This window comes from Cupressus sempervirens, chromosome 3 (genome assembly GCF_028749045.1).
Source record: "Cupressus sempervirens isolate cs-2001-9-10 chromosome 3, ASM2874904v1, whole genome shotgun sequence".
In the NCBI taxonomy this organism is placed as follows: domain Eukaryota; kingdom Viridiplantae; phylum Streptophyta; class Pinopsida; order Cupressales; family Cupressaceae; genus Cupressus; species Cupressus sempervirens.
Window position 1 is genome coordinate 623,840,342 of NC_143120.1, and position 19,967 is coordinate 623,860,308.

The 19,967-nt window shown below is 36.4% G+C and overlaps 1 protein-coding gene across 12 annotated transcripts in view; it reads left to right on the forward strand.

Moving 5' to 3' along the window:
- LOC149568217 (uncharacterized) overlaps window positions 1-19,967 on the forward strand; it is a 203,536-nt gene that overhangs the window by 77,212 nt on the left and 106,357 nt on the right. For 8 of the 12 annotated variants that reach the window (XR_016362527.1, XM_089821221.1, XM_089821226.1 and 5 more), the window contains 2 exons: window positions 19,486-19,537; window positions 19,748-19,884. Coding sequence is in view for 11 of the 12 variants with exons in the window: in XM_089821221.1 (XP_089677347.1) it covers window positions 19,486-19,537; window positions 19,748-19,884 (189 nt within the window). In the remaining variant the exon portion in view is untranslated. Of the gene's footprint in view, window positions 1-19,485; window positions 19,548-19,747; window positions 19,885-19,967 lie in introns of all 12 variants that reach the window. The other 4 variants (XM_089821225.1, XM_089821219.1, XM_089821227.1 and 1 more) reach the window with 1 other exon arrangement.

Here is a 19,967-nt window from a genome sequence, read left to right on the forward strand (position 1 = left end):
ATTTACTTGCTAATTTAAGGAGAATGATTTGTTTTTAGCATCATCAAAAAACACCAAACGAAGCATGTGGAAGCCGGCGGGGTTTGAAACCTTGACCACTGGCGTCCTAAAAATAAGGCCAACCATTGCACCAAACGCGATCCACGGATTACAATTGGAAATGATGTTATTTAAACTAGTCTATTCTACCCAACCTTATTAAATAAGGTTTATGGTTAAAACTACCCTAAATATTGGTGTGAGATCATAACAAACAAATTATAAAGGGGTAAATTCGAAGATGAAGTTGGTTAGGGGGGATTATATTTGTAACTAGTGGTTATAGCCATTTTTGGCTAATTTTATGTATTTAAGCGGGGGTTGTGGGTTTTTAGAGGGGATCCAGGTGATGAGAAGGAGATTATGAATTTGAAGGCTTGTTGATTATTCTTGTACATCGGAAAATTATTCTTCTATTGTGCTTCAAAGGAAGATCTTGTAAAGACTTGTAATTGCTTTTGGAGCTAATCGGATCAGTCCCTCTATTGGAGCAGGACCCAAAGACGTAGTTCGACCCACGGACAAGCTCCGTTATCAATTATGTTTTGTCTTCTATCTCTCTACTCTTTCTTTTAGTCATTACCTTATTATGCTTTGTTCATTTAAGCATTTAAGTTATGTTAATTTGCTAATCAATGCATTGAATTAACTTTATGCAATTATATTAAGCATTCCTCTGTAATAGTCCTAGATCCTAATCAGATCAAGTTTGGTATCAGTGCTCTTGTGTGACTAGTATTGCAAATTTGAATGCTAACAAGATCTAGGATTGGGAAAGGTGAAAGAAAGCTTGAGGAATACAATACTGAGATTGGGAAACAAAGGACTAATCCATCATCACACATGGAAGACAAAGGTGGTGGACAAGTTTTCAAAGACAACAATATCCAAAAGATTCTTCAAAATTTGCAAACAATGGTAGAAGTTTTAGTAAAAGAAAGAGAAGAAAATATGCGGAGACGTGCAACTCGTAAAGGTAAAGGGTAAAAGAAAGGAGGTGATCGTGATCCTCCAAACACACCTCCCTCTTCTCCTTCTCCCTCTTCTCCTTCTTCCCCCTCTTCTCCTCCTTTTACCCATTCCAAGTCTTCTAATGTTTCTAAGGGTGGACATAAGCCTCGAATCAAGTTGGATGTAAAGTTTGACTTGCCAAAGTATTGTGGGGAGTTAAATGCTGAGAAACTAGATGACTGGATTCAGCAAGTTGAAGTCTACTATAAAGTTCAAAACCTTGTAGATGATGTTGATAGAATTCAGTTAGCCACTCTTTGGTAAGGAGGTATAGCTCTAACTTGGTGGCAAAGTACGACTCGGGATGAAACTTCACAGCATGGTAAGTTTAGTTTGTCTTGGTTAGAATTTGTTAATGTTTTAAAAAAGCAATTCTACCCCCTAGGCCATATGCAACAGTTAATGATGAAATGGCAACATTTTAGGCAAGGGAAAGGTCAGTCTATCCAGGAGTACACCCATGGATTTCAAAAAAGGGCTATTTCTTTAAATGTTCCATTATACACCCACGATACTTTACTCAAGTACATAGGCGGTCTTCATTCTTACCTTAGACATTCTATTTTGGCTTTGAATCCATGTAGTCTCGATGAAGTATTTGTACAATCAACACACTTAGAGTCAAGGGGTAAGGGTACTTTTATTGATAGGGTTGATAAGAGCCCATCTAAGTTTGAAGGTAAATCCAAAGACAAAGGAAGGGGGAAAAAGACAGCTTCAGTGAAGAAAGAGGGTGAAAAACCCACATGCTCACATTGCAAGAAAGAAGGGCATGATGATTCTAAGTGCTGGAAGTTGCACCTAGAAAAGAGGCCGAAGCAATATGGTGGAAACAAAGGCAAACAAAAGACTGCTGCTGAAATTCAATAGGATCTTGGATCTAACTGTGGAGATGAGACAAAGATTGTTGCTACTAGGATCCAAGGTAAAGTTAAAGGTATCTCTCTTTCTCCAACTACAAGTTCTTCAAATATAAGTGCAAGTACAAGTACAGAATCTTCTCCTAAGAATGATAAGTAAAGAAATGAATTATTTCATATTCGGGTTGTTATCAAACATACTAAGGTTGATACTTTCTTTGATACGGGTTCTCACGTTAATTTGATATCTAAAGAAGTTAAAAAACTGAACTTGATTACAAAGCCTCATCCAAAACCATATCCTCTTGGATGGGTTTGCAATGATGCACAGTTACAAGTAACTAAGCAATGTAAATTGAGATTTTCCACCATTGCAAACTTTGTAGATGAGGTAGAAGTTGATGTAGTCCCTTTAGATATTTGTGGTCTTGTGCTTGGGAGTCCATACTTGTATGATTGGCAAGTTATCTTTTATAGGGGGGAAAACAAGTATCATCTTTTTAGAGATAAGGTTGAATACATTGTACGAGCACATAAGATAAAGACTAATCTTGCATTAGTTAATGCTGGTCAGATGACAAGGTTAGTCAATTCCAGTAAGAACTTTGTATTAATGCTTGTAAAAGCCAAAGAAGATGAAACATCTAAGGCATTCAAGGGATGTGATCCTAAACATAAGTCTGAAATGGTCAAGCTTGTTTCCACTTATGATGACTTGTTTCAGGAACCGAAAGGATTGCCTCCTAAAGGAGAGATTCAACATGAAATTCAGTTACATCAGAATGTGCCACTTCCTAATATTGGCATGTATCGTGTATCAGTTTTGCGGAATGAAGAAATTAAGAAGCAGGTTCAGGAGTTGGTTGAGAAAGGAGTTATTTGTCCAAGTACTTCTTCTTGTGGTTCTCCTATTGTGTTGGTTCCAGAGAAAGACGAGACTTGGAGAATGTGCATTGACTACAAGGCTTTGAACAAGATAAAGGTAAAGAACAAGTATCCTCTTCCTAGAATAGATGATTTACTTGATCAGCTGAAACATGTAATTTATTTCACAAAGTTAGACTTGTGTAGTGGATATCCTCAAATTCGAATTGCAGAGAATAACATTTGAAAAATTGCTTTTAAGAGAAAATAGGGACTATTTGAGTGGTTGGTCATGCCCTTTAGGCTTTGTAATGCACCAACTACATTTATGAGAGTCATGAAAGATGTCTTTCGTCCCTTTATTGATGATTTTGTCGTAGTCTATTTAGATGATATCCTTGTATTTAGTAAGTCTTGGGACAATCATGCAATTCATGTAAAAAGAGTCTTGGATGTATTGAGAAAAGAAAAACTTTATGTAAATATGTCTAAATGCGAATTTGCTAAGACATCATTAGTGTACTTAGGCTATGTCGTAGGGAATGGTCAATTGAAAGTAGACCTTGCGAAGGTCGAATGTATTGTAAAGTGGCCTAAACCAAGTACAGTTATAGAAGTCAAGAGTTTCTTAGGTACAGTTCAATACTAGGGGAAGTTCATAGAAAACTTCTCTTACATTGCATCACCATTGCATGCATTAACCAATACGAAGCAACTTTTCAGTGGGGAGGTCCACAGCAGAAGGCTTTCGACACTTTGAAGGAAAAGTTGAGCAATGCACTAGTTCTGGCTCTACCTAATTTACATTAACCATTCAAAATCGAGATAGATGCGAGTGGGTTTGCCATGGGAGCTGTACTAATACAAGGAGGTAAACCGGTCTGCTACCACTCTGAAATTTTTTCAGGAATAGTAACTATCCCACTTATGATTTTGAGCAGTAAGGAACAAATGCAGGATATCAGGAGGGATTTTGAGCATCTCAGTAAAACCAATAGGGGGAGAGAACTCTGGGCTAGCACTTGGATAGACTTACTGATCTTATTGGTTCTGTTGAAGATGTTACAAAGATGATGAAAAAAGTTCCACCCCTAGAAGAAACAGTTAGAAATATGGACAAAACGGTGAAAGATCTGCAGAATAGGGTTGATAAGTTAGGGAGCAAAGTTTTGGGTATTGAGAACACAGTGAAAAAGATTGCTGAACAAAGCTGCTTGATTTTACAGGCCACTGTTGAAAATATTAAGATTCTTCTGGAAAAGCTGGAACAGGGAAGAAAGGACCATGCAATAAGGAGCTTAGGGATGATCAAGGACCTAGTAAACGTACTAGGGCAAGTTCAAAGAAATCTAAGGCTATGGATGATTAAGAGTTGGATGAGCTAAGGGCTTCTACAGTTAAAATGAACATTTTGGTTGATCAGGCAGTGGACCTGTTGAAGACTTTCTAGCTGTTCTTTTGTTGTCTTTCTTTGGTTTTTTTGTTGTCTCTGTTATTGGCCTTTTTGTTGTGGGTTCTTTGGTTCTGGATGCTACTACTCTGGATGCTGTGTAATAACCCCAATAGGTTATAACTTCTTTAAACACCAAAAATCTTTATACTTCAGTGGTTTGACATTTCGTCAAACACTTTGCAAGCAAGCTCTGATACCACTGAAATGACCCTACTATAAGGTCACTTAAAGAATCAATGCTAAACTAAGACAATCCGTCAAACACCTGTCTTGCAGTCTGAACTGTGCTATGGAAAAATGTTGCACTATGAATTTTGTCAAAACTGGGCATGTACTGAATACTACTGCTGGAAGTAATTTCCTGATTATAGGGAATTGTTCACAGAACTAACAACTTGTTGATAAATGATGCCCAAACGTATTACATTAACCGAGACAAATTCACAAACAATTGGCAAGAGAAAAATAGTGGTATCACTGTGATCTTTAAAAAATTTGCCTTAATGTTGAATACTGAAACATTAATTATTCAAATCATTCTTCACCCTCGTATGTCTGATTATTACAATGAATGATTACTCAATTATATCCTTGGCCTAGTCTTAAAATTAATATGCAAAACAATTTTAACGTAAGAACCTGGACATGTCAGCGCTGCCCAATTGCTGAGGAAACTCTATAGCCGGACAGACCTAAGCGATGTGTTTGTATAATTCGCAATCTTTTAGCAGTGCCGAATCCAATAAGAATTGAGACCTCCCGGTGTCAAGGAAGACAATGGCCCAAAATCGTATGCAAGTGGATCGGCTATGAAGGTTGCTACAGTTCTGCTCTAGACTGAGCGCTAAGTTTGTACAGTTGTATATGGACTGGATTGAGATCACTGATCAGTTCCAACCCGCTCTTCTTGTCCTGTTAACACTGTCGTACTTGTACGGCCCTGTGCAATTCTTATATAATTCTCAGCCCTCCCAAACAGTACCAAGACTAGCATGGATTGAATCGCCTAGGGATGTTAAATTGTCCCTTAAAAGCTTGAATTGAATCCTTCAGCAGTTCGTGACAAATCAGCAAATGGTGATCTGAACCTTAGTACGGCTCTGTTGGTACGGCCCTGCTATAAATTAATCCGCTTGGTATTGAGTGCCGAATTGGGTATGGTTTGAAACGCCTAGGGTTAATGTATAACCCCCTTTCAATCATAAATTCAGATTTCCTTGCAATAAGAAGTTATGAATAAAAATGTGCTTCCAGCTTCCTTTCGAAATTCTCCAGTTCTGCAATGATTTGAGTAGATGACAATTAATTCTGCTCTAGCTAATCTTCCAATGATCAATGATCCTCAGAATTGGCCTTAGGCCACAGATTCTCCCCTGATGAAATGACTGTAACGTCACCTCCAATCTGCAATAATTCAAGTGATATTTCACACCCTCAAAATTGCGTACCAGTTGAGAGCTTTCGTTCTCAATGGCTAGTTGTGACTATTGCAGAAACCCTAGGCTCCACAATGCACATCAACAAACATCAATATCAACAATCAACAAATCTGGATGATTAGAATGAAGCCCGGGGTGCCTTTTTATTCTTTTTCCCCCACTTTCTCCAGAAGCTTCTAGAACATTATTTTATTTTATCTATTAAGTGACTTTTATAAAATATTTTATAATTCAAGTCACTTTATTAAATTAATTATATATAAAGTTACCTTTTAATATTTATTTATTTGATAACTTTATAAATAATTAACTTAATACCACTTATTTATTTAATCAAAATAATCAATTAGTCATCCTTATAAAATATTCATTATTTTGGACAACCTAATTAATTAAATTAATTAAATCAAATAGCCTCCAAAAATGGGGACATGACATGCTGTTGCATAGTTTCATTTGGACTTTTAATGTTTATATGCTTTACTCTTTGTAAAAGGTTTCAGGTCCTATAAAAACCTGTTTTTACTTCATCAAAACTATCCCACTTATGATAAGTAACTTTATGCTTTAGTTTAGAGTGTTAAGAAATGGAAGCACTACTTAATGGGAATGGAAACTATAATCCACACTGATCACCAGCCACTTCAATATTTGCACTCACAATCTAAGTTGCAACAAAGTAGGCACTTCAGGTGGATGGGTTTTTTACAATAGTTTCATTTGGTTATTAAGTATAAGAAGGGTGCCCATAACAAAGTAGTAGATATGCTCTCTAGGCCTCCTATTAAGAATGCTTTGATAGTCCTTCAAAATAGTTCTATGGTTCATGCAAGTTTTCAGGAACAATATGTTAATGATAAGAACCTTAAGGATATCTATGCAACTTTAATCCAAGGTAAACATGTAGAAGAGAAAGACTACTATGTGCAAGAGAAATTGTTGTGGGTTCTTTGGTTCTGGATGCTACTACTCTAGATGCTGTTGCATAGTTTCATTTGGACTTTTAATGTTTATATGCTTTACTCTTTGTAAAAGGTTTCAGGTCCTATAAAAACTTGTTTTTACTTCATCAAAGCTATCCCACTTATGATAAGGAACTTTATGCTTTAGTTCAGAGTGTTAAGAAATGGAAGCACTACTTAATGGGAAATGAAATTGTAATCCACACTGATCACCAGCCACTTTAATATTTGCACTCACAACCTAAGTTGCAACAAAGTAGGCACTTTAGGTGGATGGGTTTTTTACAACAGTTTCATTTGGTTATTAAGTATAAGAAGGGTGCCCATAACAAAGTAGTAGATATGCTCTCTAGGCCTCCTATTAAGAATGCTTTGATAATCCTTCAGAATAGTTCTATGGTTCATGCAAGTTTTCAGGAACAATATGTTAATGATAAGAACCTTAAGGATATCTATGCAGCTTTAATCCAAGGTAAACATGTAGAAGAGAAAGACTACTATGTGCAGGAGAAATTGTTGTACCACTTGGGAAAGTTATTCAATTGCAAAAATATTCTTATAGGTCCCGTATGCAAGAAACTATCACTAAGTATATAAAAGCAAGTGTAATGTGTGCAACTAGCAAACCAATTAATGTGAAATTAGGTTTGTACACACCTTTACCTGTACCATCCCGTCCATGGGAAAGTATATCTATGGACTTTTTGGGTGGTTTACCTATGTCTAGGAAGGGTCGTGATTATTTGTATGTAGTGGTTGATCGGTTCAGCGAAATGTGTATTTTAATGCCTTGTAAAAAACAAGTCACTACTAAACTGACAACTCATTTGTATGGGTTCATATTGGGTTACCTACTTCCATTGTATCGGATAGAGATTCTCGATTCTTGGGGAATTTTCATCATCTTTGTGGGGACACATGGATATCAAGCTGAAGAAGAGTACAACCTTCCATCTGCAGGCTAACAGATAGGTAGAGGTAGTCAACAAGACAGTTGTTCATCTTCTCAGAGGTTACTGTAGTAAGCATCCTAAGTTGTGGGATGAAAGTCTTCACTATGTGCAACATGCTACAACCATGCAGCACACTCTTCTACAAAGAGGTCTCCTTTTGAGACTTGCTTCGGTTACTTGCCTAAGGCACCAATACATTTTTCTTTTGGGAAGGATGATGTTGTAGATGGACGCCATGATGCAGAAAAAGCTTTAAAGTTCATCCAAAAAGTCCAAACATTCCACCAGGCAGTAGAAGCGCAATTGGAGCAGAGCCAAGCAAAATACAAGGCTCGCCATGATAAGCATCACATCGATCACCATTTCCAAGTTGGTGATAGAGTTTGGTTACATTCAGCAAGGAAAGAATGCAAGATGAAGGGAGGAAGCTCAAACCTATCCAATATGGCCCTTTTGAAATCTTAGAGAAGATTGGTACCAATGCCTTTCACGTTAATCTTCCTCCGTACATGCAGATATACTTGGTTGTCAATGTTGAGAATCTGAAGCTGTATGAGCCTCCAATGATCTTGGATGAAGACACTAACATTCAGGTTTCATCCGTTGATGATCTTTCACTAGAGTACATCTCACAGTTGCTAGACTTGTCATCCTTGACAAGAATGTTAGAACTTTACAAAGAGGACAAATTGAATACCTTTGAGGGGGATTGAAGGGGATTCATCCAAGCAAGGCAAGATGGATGGAGATTGGTAAAGTGAGGGAACTATATCCTCACCTACTTTCTGAGTAATCAAATTTTCGAAGGTCCAAAAGCTCTCCAATGGGGAGGATTGATTAGGGGGATAAAATTTAGTGAAAATTTAAATGTCCCCAATGCTCCAAGAATCAACATCATTACAAGGTGTTCACAAATCTGACTCCAACACAACTTGAATGAGCAAAATTAGAGGTTGGATGCAAAAGTTATGGCTGGTCAAACTAGGAACGCAAGTCGTAAAAATGCTGAAAAATAATCATCTCAAAAGTGGTCAACAATGGATTTCAAATCAAAGAGCTCATCGAGAGCTTTCCAATGGTGTTCATCTCATCGAAAATGAAATTCATATGTGGAAGTTACAACAGTTCGAAGTTCGAGGTGAAAGATAAATATTGGTGAGATCATCATATGACGTCAGCATAGTGATGTGGCCTCTTGAGAATCAGGTGGCAAAATCATCCTTTTGGAATTAGAACCGACAACGGCTACACCACATTATTTACTTGCTAATTTAAGGAGAATGGTTTGTTTTTAGCATCACCAAAAAACACCAAACAAACCATGTGGAAGCCAGTGAGGTTTGAAACCCTGACCACTGACCTCCTAAAAATAAGGCCGACCACTGCACCAAATGCAATCCATGGATTACAATTGGACGTGATGTTATTTAAACTAATCTATTCTGCCCAACCTTATTATATAAGGTTTATGGTTAAAACTACCCTCAATGTTGGTGTGAGATCATAACAAAAAAATTATAAGGGGTAAATTCGAAGATGAAGTTGGTTAGCAGGGGATTATATTTGTAATTAGTGGTTAGAGCCATTTTTGGCTAATTTTATGCATTTAAGTGGGGGTTGTGGGCCTTTAGAGGGGATCCAAGTGATGAGAAGGAGATTATGAACTTGAAGGCTTCTTGATTATTCCTACACATTGGAAAAATATTTTTTTATCGTGCTTCAAAGGAAGATCTTATAAACACTTGTAATTGATTTTGGAGCTAATCGGATCGGTCCCTCTATTGGAGCAGAACCCAAAGACGTAGTCTGACCCGTAGACGAATTTCGTTATCACTTGTGTTTTATCTTCTATCTCTATACTCTTTCTTTCAGTCATTACCTTATTATGTTTTGTTCATTTAAGCATTTAAGTTATGATAATTTGCTAATTAATGCTTTGAATTAACTTTGTGCAATTATATTAAGCATTCCTCTGTAATAGTCCTAGATCCTAATCAGATTGAGCTTCCTATGAATTTTGGTTTGGTCATGTACTTACATGAGAGATGGGTTTGTGTACACCAATACTCATGAAACATCGGTCAACGAGTTTGACTCAAAAACTACACAGTTGAATCTTGATAGCAACACCACATGAACATAAAACTAAGCACTTAAAAGTTTTTGGAAGCAAATGCTACTTTGGAAGAGATGATGAGATAGGAACGCTTGATTCTAGAAGTGATAGTAAAATAGTAAAATACGATAAATAGTAAGGGCCTCTCTCTAACATCAATAGATCTATTATAAATAGTAAGTCCCTTAAAATGGAACCAAAAACTCCAAATGTAAATGCCTTAGAACAAATGATCTTGTGTGATAAATCAAAAACCCTTACAACGGCCACTTGAAGAGCTCCAAAACTCCCAATTTGGACCCTTTAAAACACCATGTTAGCTTACAAGGTTCAATCAAAAGGCTAATACCTTAAACACTGATGCTCACAAGAAATAGGGACATTACACCATTTATTTGTCTATTTGGCTGCTATGGAGGTGGAAACACTAAAATAGGGACTTGATTGAGCCAAGTGTCCAAAATTCAAATGATCCCAAAACTTTTCTCTTTTTCTATTTTTGTAGGTGACAAATAGCTTGTGGAATTCTTTTCTTTGTTATGTGTGATGTCCCCATTCTAGAATTGGGTTTACTAATACAAGAAAAAGACATTATAAATAGAATTAATCATAGTCACACAAGGACACGTCCCCCCCTGTTTTGCCCCACGTCCTGAAGATGGGGATGCATCAAGGACTTGGGGGCTCCATTCCCCTGCCCCCAACGGCGCCACCAGATTCCACCACTTGCATCGGGGATTGGGAGATCCCCTGGTGTTGACTATTTGTTGAGTTGACTATTTATATTCAATGTGTGATGTTCTAATTCAATGCAATGTTCAAATATTTATTCTTTTACGTCTTTATACCTTATATTGCAATACATCTTTTCTTAACTAGCATTTTAAGTACCATACGTATAGTATATACTATATATGTAATATCCCTTGCAATTTTGATTTTAGTTTTCTGATTTCTTAACTTGAGAATTTCGTCAAACGTTTTGCACACAAGGGATATATTGCAGATCTAAATTCTGATTTCTTTCTAAATGCCAAACTTTAATAAATATGCTTGCAAAGAACTTCAAAACATCCAACAATGAAGATACAAATGTTTTTGTATTTTTTTGAAACATATAACACTAGTTACAAATGAGAAATATGCATCTACAACAATAAGACATTAGGGCAATAAATTCTCATATGAATCAGATTACAAATGATTTCTAAATTCTTAAACATGCCCTAAGATATTCAAATCTATCCTCCATGCAATGCAAAATGAAATGGATAGGAAACTAGAAACCGCTCAAGAAATTTGGATTGTAGCAGTGACGACACTGTAACAATATCTGACTTATTCCTCCAATCATACTCCACAATCTGGTCCTAGACCACAAATTTGGTGCAATGAAAAGACTAATTTGTCTTCTCCAATAGCTGCAATCCTTGGGAAGATCTTTCACCAATATGCTCAAATAGAACACCTATATGATGTCCTCCCAATACCAAATTCACCGGGTATTTCATCCGCGCAAATGGAGGCACACAAGAGAACTCCGTTCTCCAGTGGCAAATGCTGAAACCCTTGCTCAGAGCTCAAAGAAATCAAATAAGCAAATAATGGATGCCTAACAATGAAGCTCTCATCTCTATTTGTTCTTTTCCTTCACCCTTCTAGAAGAAAATAAAATATTATTTAATTGCACTCTCTAGAAGCTTCCCCCTTTCCAATACAATAATTAGTTGTACTTCTAGAAAATGCACTCTCTAGAAGCTTCCCCCTTCCCAATACAATAATCAGTTGTGTTTCTAGAAAATTAAATTAATTAAATATATAGTCACCTTTAGATTTATTTATTTATTTATTGACTTCAATTTAATTTATTTCTCCTTATTTCTCCACTTAGCCTTCGGAGAATGAAAGGCTAATAACTCCACTGAGGATCTAAAAGATGGGGGACATTACAGTCTGCCCTCCCTGAAATTGCTTGTCCTCAAGCAACTTCAATTCAAGGTGCTGCAAAATCTCCAAATTCTCCCATGTCGCATCCTCTACCGACAAGTCTTTCCATTTCAACAAATACTCCCTTATAGTACGTCGCCTCAAGTTCCTTTCTCTGAAATCAATGATAGCATCTAGCACCAATACTAATTTTCCTTTATCATCCAAGGGTGGAAGCACTATAGAAGGAACAATATGGTGTCCTAATGCTTTTTTGAGATGTGACACATGAAAAACATTATGAACTTTGCTTTCTGATGGTAAATCCAACTCATAAGCCACCTTTCCAACTCTCTTGATCACCTTGAGAAGCCCATAATAACATGGCTTAAGTTTCTTGGCACCACTATTTTTGAGAGTGGATTGGCGGTAAGGCTGCAGCAACAAATATATTTTATCACCTACCTCAAAAGCCCACTCAGTCCTCTTTTGATCAGCATACTACTTCTACTAATTCTATGCCTTAGTAATATTCTCCTTAAGAGCCTTTACAATGTCCTGGCTCTCCTGTAATAAGTCTCTAGCATTGGGCACTCTACTATCTGATAACAACAAATCCATGAAATTGGGTACCTCATATCCATATAATGCCATGAATTGTGACATCTGGATAGACATGTGATAAGTGGAATTATAACAATACTCACATAGATATATTGTCATGTCCCCAGAATTTGAATGTAATAATTTAATTTAATTAATTAATTAACTGGTCCCAGTATTTAAATAATATAACAAAAGAACCTTTAATTAGTTACTTTAATCAATTAAGATGGGCCCTAAGTTAATAATGTGTATTTGTGGTTCCGATTGATTTAGTATATCTTGGATCCATTTTATTTAATTGTTCCCGTAGGTAAGTGTGGCCGTCGGCTATCTTTGTACGCCCTCAGAAAGGATTACCCAATGGGTATTTAAACACGACATGTAGGTAGTAGTTGGTATGTGATTTGGATTATTTCTTTGTATTGTGAATTCTTGTTGGAGTTTTGGATTGTTCGCCATTTTGGAAGTGAAATATCTTCCCTATTTGGCTCTTACGGTTTTGGTGGGATTCAACCTTCACTCTATTCCATCAGTGTGATTCCTGCCTCGGATTTGGCAAGTTGGAGCTTCATTATTGTTTGCAAGCTATATTTTTCTAATATATATTCTATGTTTGGGTTACTTCAATCTAGCATTGTCTATGTGTTGGTTTCATATACCTTTGGTTTCAACACCATCACCGTACACCTCTCCACAGCCACCATATGGTCCTCTGCATTAATCCGTGCTGCATCACCTTCGTCACCATACATCTTCCTTTCACCGTCATCAGTTTCCCTCTTACTACCATACGACCTCTAGAAGACTCCGTACGACCATCACCTTGTCCTCCATTCCACACCGTACGACTTCAGTTTGTCCGTACATCATCCTTCCTCCTCATTGTACGGTGCCTTGCATTCACCGTACCCCACATCTCTCACCATATGACCTTATCTACAATATTGTATGGCTGCACATAGCTCCCATCGTATGACCTTATCTACAATACTGTACAGCTACACACATCTCCCACTGTACGACCCTATTCACTTGCTCTTGCTCACTGTACAAACTCCCCAGGCTCCGTACAACCCATACCTTCCTTCCGTACAGCCTTCTTACAGCCCTTTCGTACGGTCATTCAATGTTTTTGACTTTTTATTAGGCAACCACGACGAATGAAACATCATAGTGGTGTCGGTGCTAGTGATTCTGCCAACTTTTGGGGGAATGGAGAGCTTTGACTTGGATTACACTATGGTTCAGTTTTGAGATGATTGGAGGGCACATCTGTTAGTCGAATACTCCAAGAATACTTTTGTGTGCCAACTATTGGATGATCAAGTACAGGATGACATATACAAGGTGGTTGGCGAAATCATTTACCACAAAGACAAAATCTACTTGGTACCTGAGTCTGTTACATCCCAAATTTTGGCCCTAAATATTAATTTGAACATAGCCGTTGGTTATCATGTGAAGCAAGTTAGTTGAATTATAGCCGTTGTATTAATTTATTTCTTCCTTATCATGTGAAGCGAGTTAGTTAATTATAGCTGTTGTATCAATTTATTTCTTCCTTATCATGTGAAGCGAGTTAATTAATTATAGCCGTTGTATCAATTTATTTCTTCCTGATCATGTGAAGTGAGTTAACTATAGCTGTTGTACGAATTTATTTCTTCCTGATCATGTGAAGTGAGTTAGTTACATATAGCTGTTGTATCAATTTATTTCTTCCTGATCATGTGAAGTGAGTTAAATATAGCCGTTGTATCAATTGAAATGAGTTAGTTGAATTATATATGTTGTATGAAATGAGTTAGTTATTTGGACATTGATAAAATCTGTAATGGTCACTAGATGATCGGCAATGGTTTTGAATTAACAATTAATAAATCTTGAATTAATGTCTTGGCAAGAATGTTTGTTTGAGTAATTGCAGGAAGAAGAGTGAAGAGAGGGGAAGCATTGCTAAACGGGGTCATCGGAAGGGGATGATCAAATGATCCAGTCATCAGTATCGACAAGTTTGACCTAAGACCACTCTGGCAAGGTTACTAGGATTTGACAACATGTTACATGGTGGAACATACATGAGCTATAACAGGAATATTATAATAAATTAAACATAATTCATACCTTTAAAAGAATTATCAAAGAATTTATTATTTAATCATTATTATACACTCTCAAATATGAACATATGTATATAAAAATAAGGTGACACCATTACATTATAAATTATAATCTAATGATGCCACCTTATCAATACATATACATGAACGTAGATAAGAATACATAATAATAATAAAATAATAAATAATAACTCTTTAACTTCTTATTTTCTTTCTTTTCTTTCCCTCCTTTTCTTTTCTTTTCTTTTTTTTATCGATTTGAATGGCTTTCGAATGAATTCTTGTAACTGAAGGGAACCATAGAGTCAAGCTTCTTCTTTTTAATAGAGCCTCATAATTGTATTAGACACACTCTTTCTCCCTTCATATTCTCTTCTATCGATGGCTCTCAAACGACTGAGATCAATTTCCGACTAATATTACTACTCATTCTGTTCTTTCTCCATATTTCCTTCAAATACCTTGCCACGGGAATCAGAACAAGAAGTGGAGTTCTTTCTCCCGACCACAGAGCATTCTGGGATATAACAAGAGGTGTCATGTAAGACTACTGCCCTAACATGATTTATTTTGTATTCCTTCTTATGCCAAGTCTGATGTAATTCATATGGAATACAACTCATACACCGCCGAATCCTTTCTGTATTTTCTATCCATATTTACTGCACCAGTTGTATATCTTTTGTGCCATTGATACACAGAATCCATAACACCGATGCCTATTCATTTCAGACCGAATTCAAAGGATATTAAATAGATTTAAAAACATGGAATCTGCCAAATATATTATTGATGTTTCTTAGCCATGACAGTGTATCAAACATGCATAAACAATTATCTCAACTCAGATTTATTTACATCCATTTATATCTCACAGAGGTGAAAATGATATCATGAAATCAAAACATCGAGGATTTCACCAAGAAATGATGCCATTATAGGTGAAGAAGCTGTAAAGCAATGTCGTGAATATAGACTAGCGAAGCACCTAGGAATCACTGGCATGGTAGCCTGAAAATGGTACGGAGGTGTAGAGAGCTTGCACAATAAGAATGGCATTAGATTAAATAAATAATAAGTTTAAAACTACAATAGCTCATGCATGTTTTAGTTATGTAAATGTTGCCAAGTTGAGTGGTGGATATCGGGTTTGTAGACCCAATTTGAAATCCTTAGCTAGGGTAGAAATTAGGCAGATCTGCCGAACATGTGATCTTTGTTGATTGTCCAGATGCTTCAATTATTTTGGAGAATAATTGTTGGGACTTCAACCCACCTAATTACTCTGATGGCTGGACATATGAACATCCCAAGCCCGATCTCGAGGTTGGGAGGGCCTTTCTATTAAATTAGGATGTGTGGGGATAAGTAATGGTCTGTGGTTGGGAGGTTAAGTCTATGTCAATGCTTCTCCTCTCAGCAATGTTGAGGCTTGGACAACAAGTTAAAGAGATTCTTTGTTATTACTATATGTTCCTTTCACTTTTTACCTGTGTAAAATAGATCGATAATTTCATTTCAAGATGGAGAAAACATTTACTTTTATGTCGAATAAGCTTTTCAATTGATATAATTAGTCGTTACTTTATTTTCAATTGAACAATTAGAAATAATTAAATTGTTAGCAAGACATAAATATGTCTTTTTGTTTCTCGTAAATTCAGTTGAATATGTAAGATAGATTTTAAAGAGTTTCTTTCGGTTATAATCAGATGGTAGAAATCTTTGTCATGTGAAATGAAAACAGTTACTTGTGAAATTAGATTAATTTGAGATTAAAATTTGGTTATGAAAATTCGTATGTTAGAGACTCCAAGATGAAGGAAATGATTCAAGAAGGTACTTGCACAAATATCATTGAACCAATGCCCAACGATCAACTTGATGGAAATTTGGGTTCTACCAGCGACCCTTCGAATAAGCAAGCCCTACCCATAGTTGTTCAGCCTCTTGGTGATGCAGATTTGTTTGAGGATTATTTGCAGGTGCAATCTTTACAGTTGGCTGATTATGAAGTCTATTCTCTGGTGGCAATCATGATGGATTACACAAATGAACTTCACGTTTGGGATCCCGATGACTCAGGACATGACAATATTTATATCAAAGTGGCACAACGTAAGTTTGATGACAATATGGTGTTGTGGAGGACTGATGTCATTTCACTTGTCTCATCTACGCATGTGATTTGGGACCCTGGAGCGGTTGGCGTTTTGTCTGATAACGGATTGCTTGAGGGCAAGCAATCTTTGGGCAGCAAGGATTTGTCATGTCCCCAAAATTTGAATGTAATAATTAAATTTAATTAATTAATTAATTGGTCCCAGGCTTTAAATAATATAACAAAAGGACCTTTAATTAGTTACTTTATTTAATTAAGATGGGGCCCAAGTTAATAATATGTGCATTTGTGGTTCCGATTGATTTAGTATATCTCGGACCCATTCTATTTAATTGTTTCCGTAGGTAAGTGTGGCCATCAGCTATCTTTGTACACCCTCTGAAAGGTTTACCCGATGGGTATTTAAGCACGACATGTAGGTAGTAGTTGGTATGCAATTTGGATTATTTCTTTGTACTGTGAATTCATGTTGGAGTTTTGGATTGTTCGCAAAATTTTGGTTTTGTAAGGAGGAGTTGCAAGATTGGTGTGTGAGCTATCTTGAAGTTCTTGCGCCTCTTTTCTACACTTTTGCAAGCTTATAATGAGTGGAAGAGGTAAGTCCTTGTTCCATTTCTTTTTGTTTTTGTTTAAGCTTTTTAGTTTTTTCATTTATCTTTCATTGCCAATAAGATCTAGCCAGTTTTCTAAAAAATTCATTGTCAATATGTATACAATTTCTTGCCATAGGAAAAGGAACTACAAAGGGATCTACTTCTTCCTTAGTAGGTGATACCAAGCAAAGAATAGAACCTCATTTTGACTCTCCTTTGTGGAAGTATGTGGATATTGTAAGTCCTCTTTTAGGAGGTTGTACTTTCCGTTTGAAATGTTGAGGTTGTGATGTAGAAAAGAATGGTTCATTGTTTTTGTGTGTTAGGACATTTGTGTGGATACCCTGGAAGAGTCAAGAAATATCCTGGAAAAAAAATGCACCTATACGAAATTCAGCGGTCTTAAAATATATACAATAGCATGAGGGAGCAAAAGGGAGAGAAGAACATAAGCAAAATACCACCAATGACAATAGTAGTAATACTTAAAAAAAAGAAAAGGGAATGAAATCCAAGACAAATGTTGTGATAGAAGATCACCCTTGCTATACTAATTCACCTACCTGTGATTCTCAAAATGAAGCACCCCTTACACTTATAAGAAAGGGACGACTAGAAACTACATTTCAAAGTCAAACTAGGGAAATTGCCAACATTGATTTGGCAAGATGCTTGTATGCAAATGGGTTGTCTTTTAATATTGTTCACTCTCCGTAATGGAAGAGGATGTTGAGAAGTGCTAATGAAGCTCCTTTAGGGTATTTGGGGCCTAGTTTTGAGAGAGTATGAACCACTTTCTTGGATCAAGAGCTCAAGTTGATTAATGAAAAATTGAAACCCATAGAGGATTCATGGATTGAGACAAGGGTAACAATTGCTTTAGATGGGTGGAAAGATGCTAGAAATCTTCCATTGATCAATGTTTCGGTGGTATCCCCTAAAGGGGCAATGTTTTTGAGAGTAGTAGATTGTGAGGGGAAATTTAAAGTAACATTCTCATCTCTGCCATTGAAGAAGTGGGTGCTATAAACAGTGTACAAGTCATAGAGGACAACGCAAATAATTGTAGACATGCTGGTTTATTGGTTGAAGAGGTATATCCACATATTTTTTGGACACCTTGTGAGGTCCATTCATTCAACAGTTTTAACCTTTCTTTGATAGTTATAGCAAAAATAAACAAATAAATGCATTTGTAGTACACGAAAGAAATTTTCTCCACTTGGTTCATTACTACATAGTGGGAAATGTATTCAGGACTTTGTTTATCTTCCATAAGGGATGAAAGCCTATTTAGATATGTTTTTGGTCTTCTATGAGAGCTTCCTAACCTTTATAAACATTATACAGCCTTGACACATCTAACTTTGTCGTCTATTGCTATGTTGAAACAAGTTCCCTCCCTTTTTTCTAGTAGGTAATTTAGTCTTTTTTTCTTTGCCAAGGTCCTTCTTGGCCACAAAGAATAATTTCTTGGGATCATTTTGTGTTCTGAAACTCCTATTCAAGGTTTCGTATTGAAAAAATTGTCATTCCAACTCAATCCTCGTGTCCATACAACAAGAAGTGCAGTTGCAGTTTCTCTGGATATGGATCATTAACTTCCATCCTTCACCCATGCACCAAAGTGCCTTCCCCATTACAAGATTCTTGTTTTTCTTGAAAGAGGGATCCCGTTGAATGCTTGGGAATTTGAATCAGTCAGCAACATCTTTCAAGTCATGGCCAAACACAGTTTTCTGGTTTAAAGACTCTTCAAACCTTCTTTGCACGTTTGACTATGTTTTTCCATAGGCACAAGCCATAAGTAACAGCAGGTAGAAAAGACTTCTAATTTGTTTCACCATATTCAATCATCTTTGAGAAGTTGTATGAAGATGCTATGACCTTGAAACTTATCAAGATAGCCAATTAGAACTTTCCTATCAATGCCAATACTGACTTCCAGCTTGAGGCTAAGTGGTGAGAAAAGGCAAATTTTAAATAAAATTCACTCCCTAGTGTGTCAAATTTCTTTAGAGTTCTAAGACATCACCATGAGAAGGCATGCCAATTATTGAACGCAAGAAGCTTGTTTTTGGTTGATGCTAGATAGCGACTTCAAACTGAGGTTGCTTCTGTATAAGAAATATGTACTCTTAGACTCAGAAGTTAACACTGAAATGTGCACTTGACCTTCATAATTTGTACAGCATATAATTACCCTTTTTGGTTCTTTTTATGGATATATTTGGTTTGCCCCTTGATTGTCACCTTTGAATTAGCTTGATCATTGATTTTCCAAAATAAGTAGCTTCTTATTAATCTCCAACCAAAATTTAGAAGAGTTAGAGCTACTCACTTAAAGAAATGTATCATATTGTCTTGTATTCTTGGATAAAGTGTCTCTTATGGTTAATGTTTGTTTCTTATGTTCGACAGAGAGAGAATCTAGTGCTATTCCAAAGCCTCAGAAGGATTTTACGTCTGAAGTGTATGTCAAGGTTTTGAAGTTCTTGAACACGTTCCATTATAATATTTTCAATATGTTGACTTCTTCCTTAATGAAATATTGTCAGGCTGGAAATATCTGTCCTCTTAACATTCATGCGCATTCACACCTCTGAGAAACTTATCATGTTAATGCAGCAAGATGGTTCATTTATTTTTCGGACTAACATTTTTTATTTTAAGAAATTTACAGGGCCGAATGCTGTCTGACGGAAAACCTAAAACATGGAACCTCTAAGGATAATTATATACCATCTGATGATAAATCTTTGGAGGATTCAGAAAGGATTCTTGGTATTGTTCATGGCATTCCTTTCACTGAAAAGAGAAGTGAGTCATATGCTTTTGATAATCTGTACCTTCAAAAATAGTTACATAATTTATGAATCTTGTTGCCTTTTGTGTAGTTGATC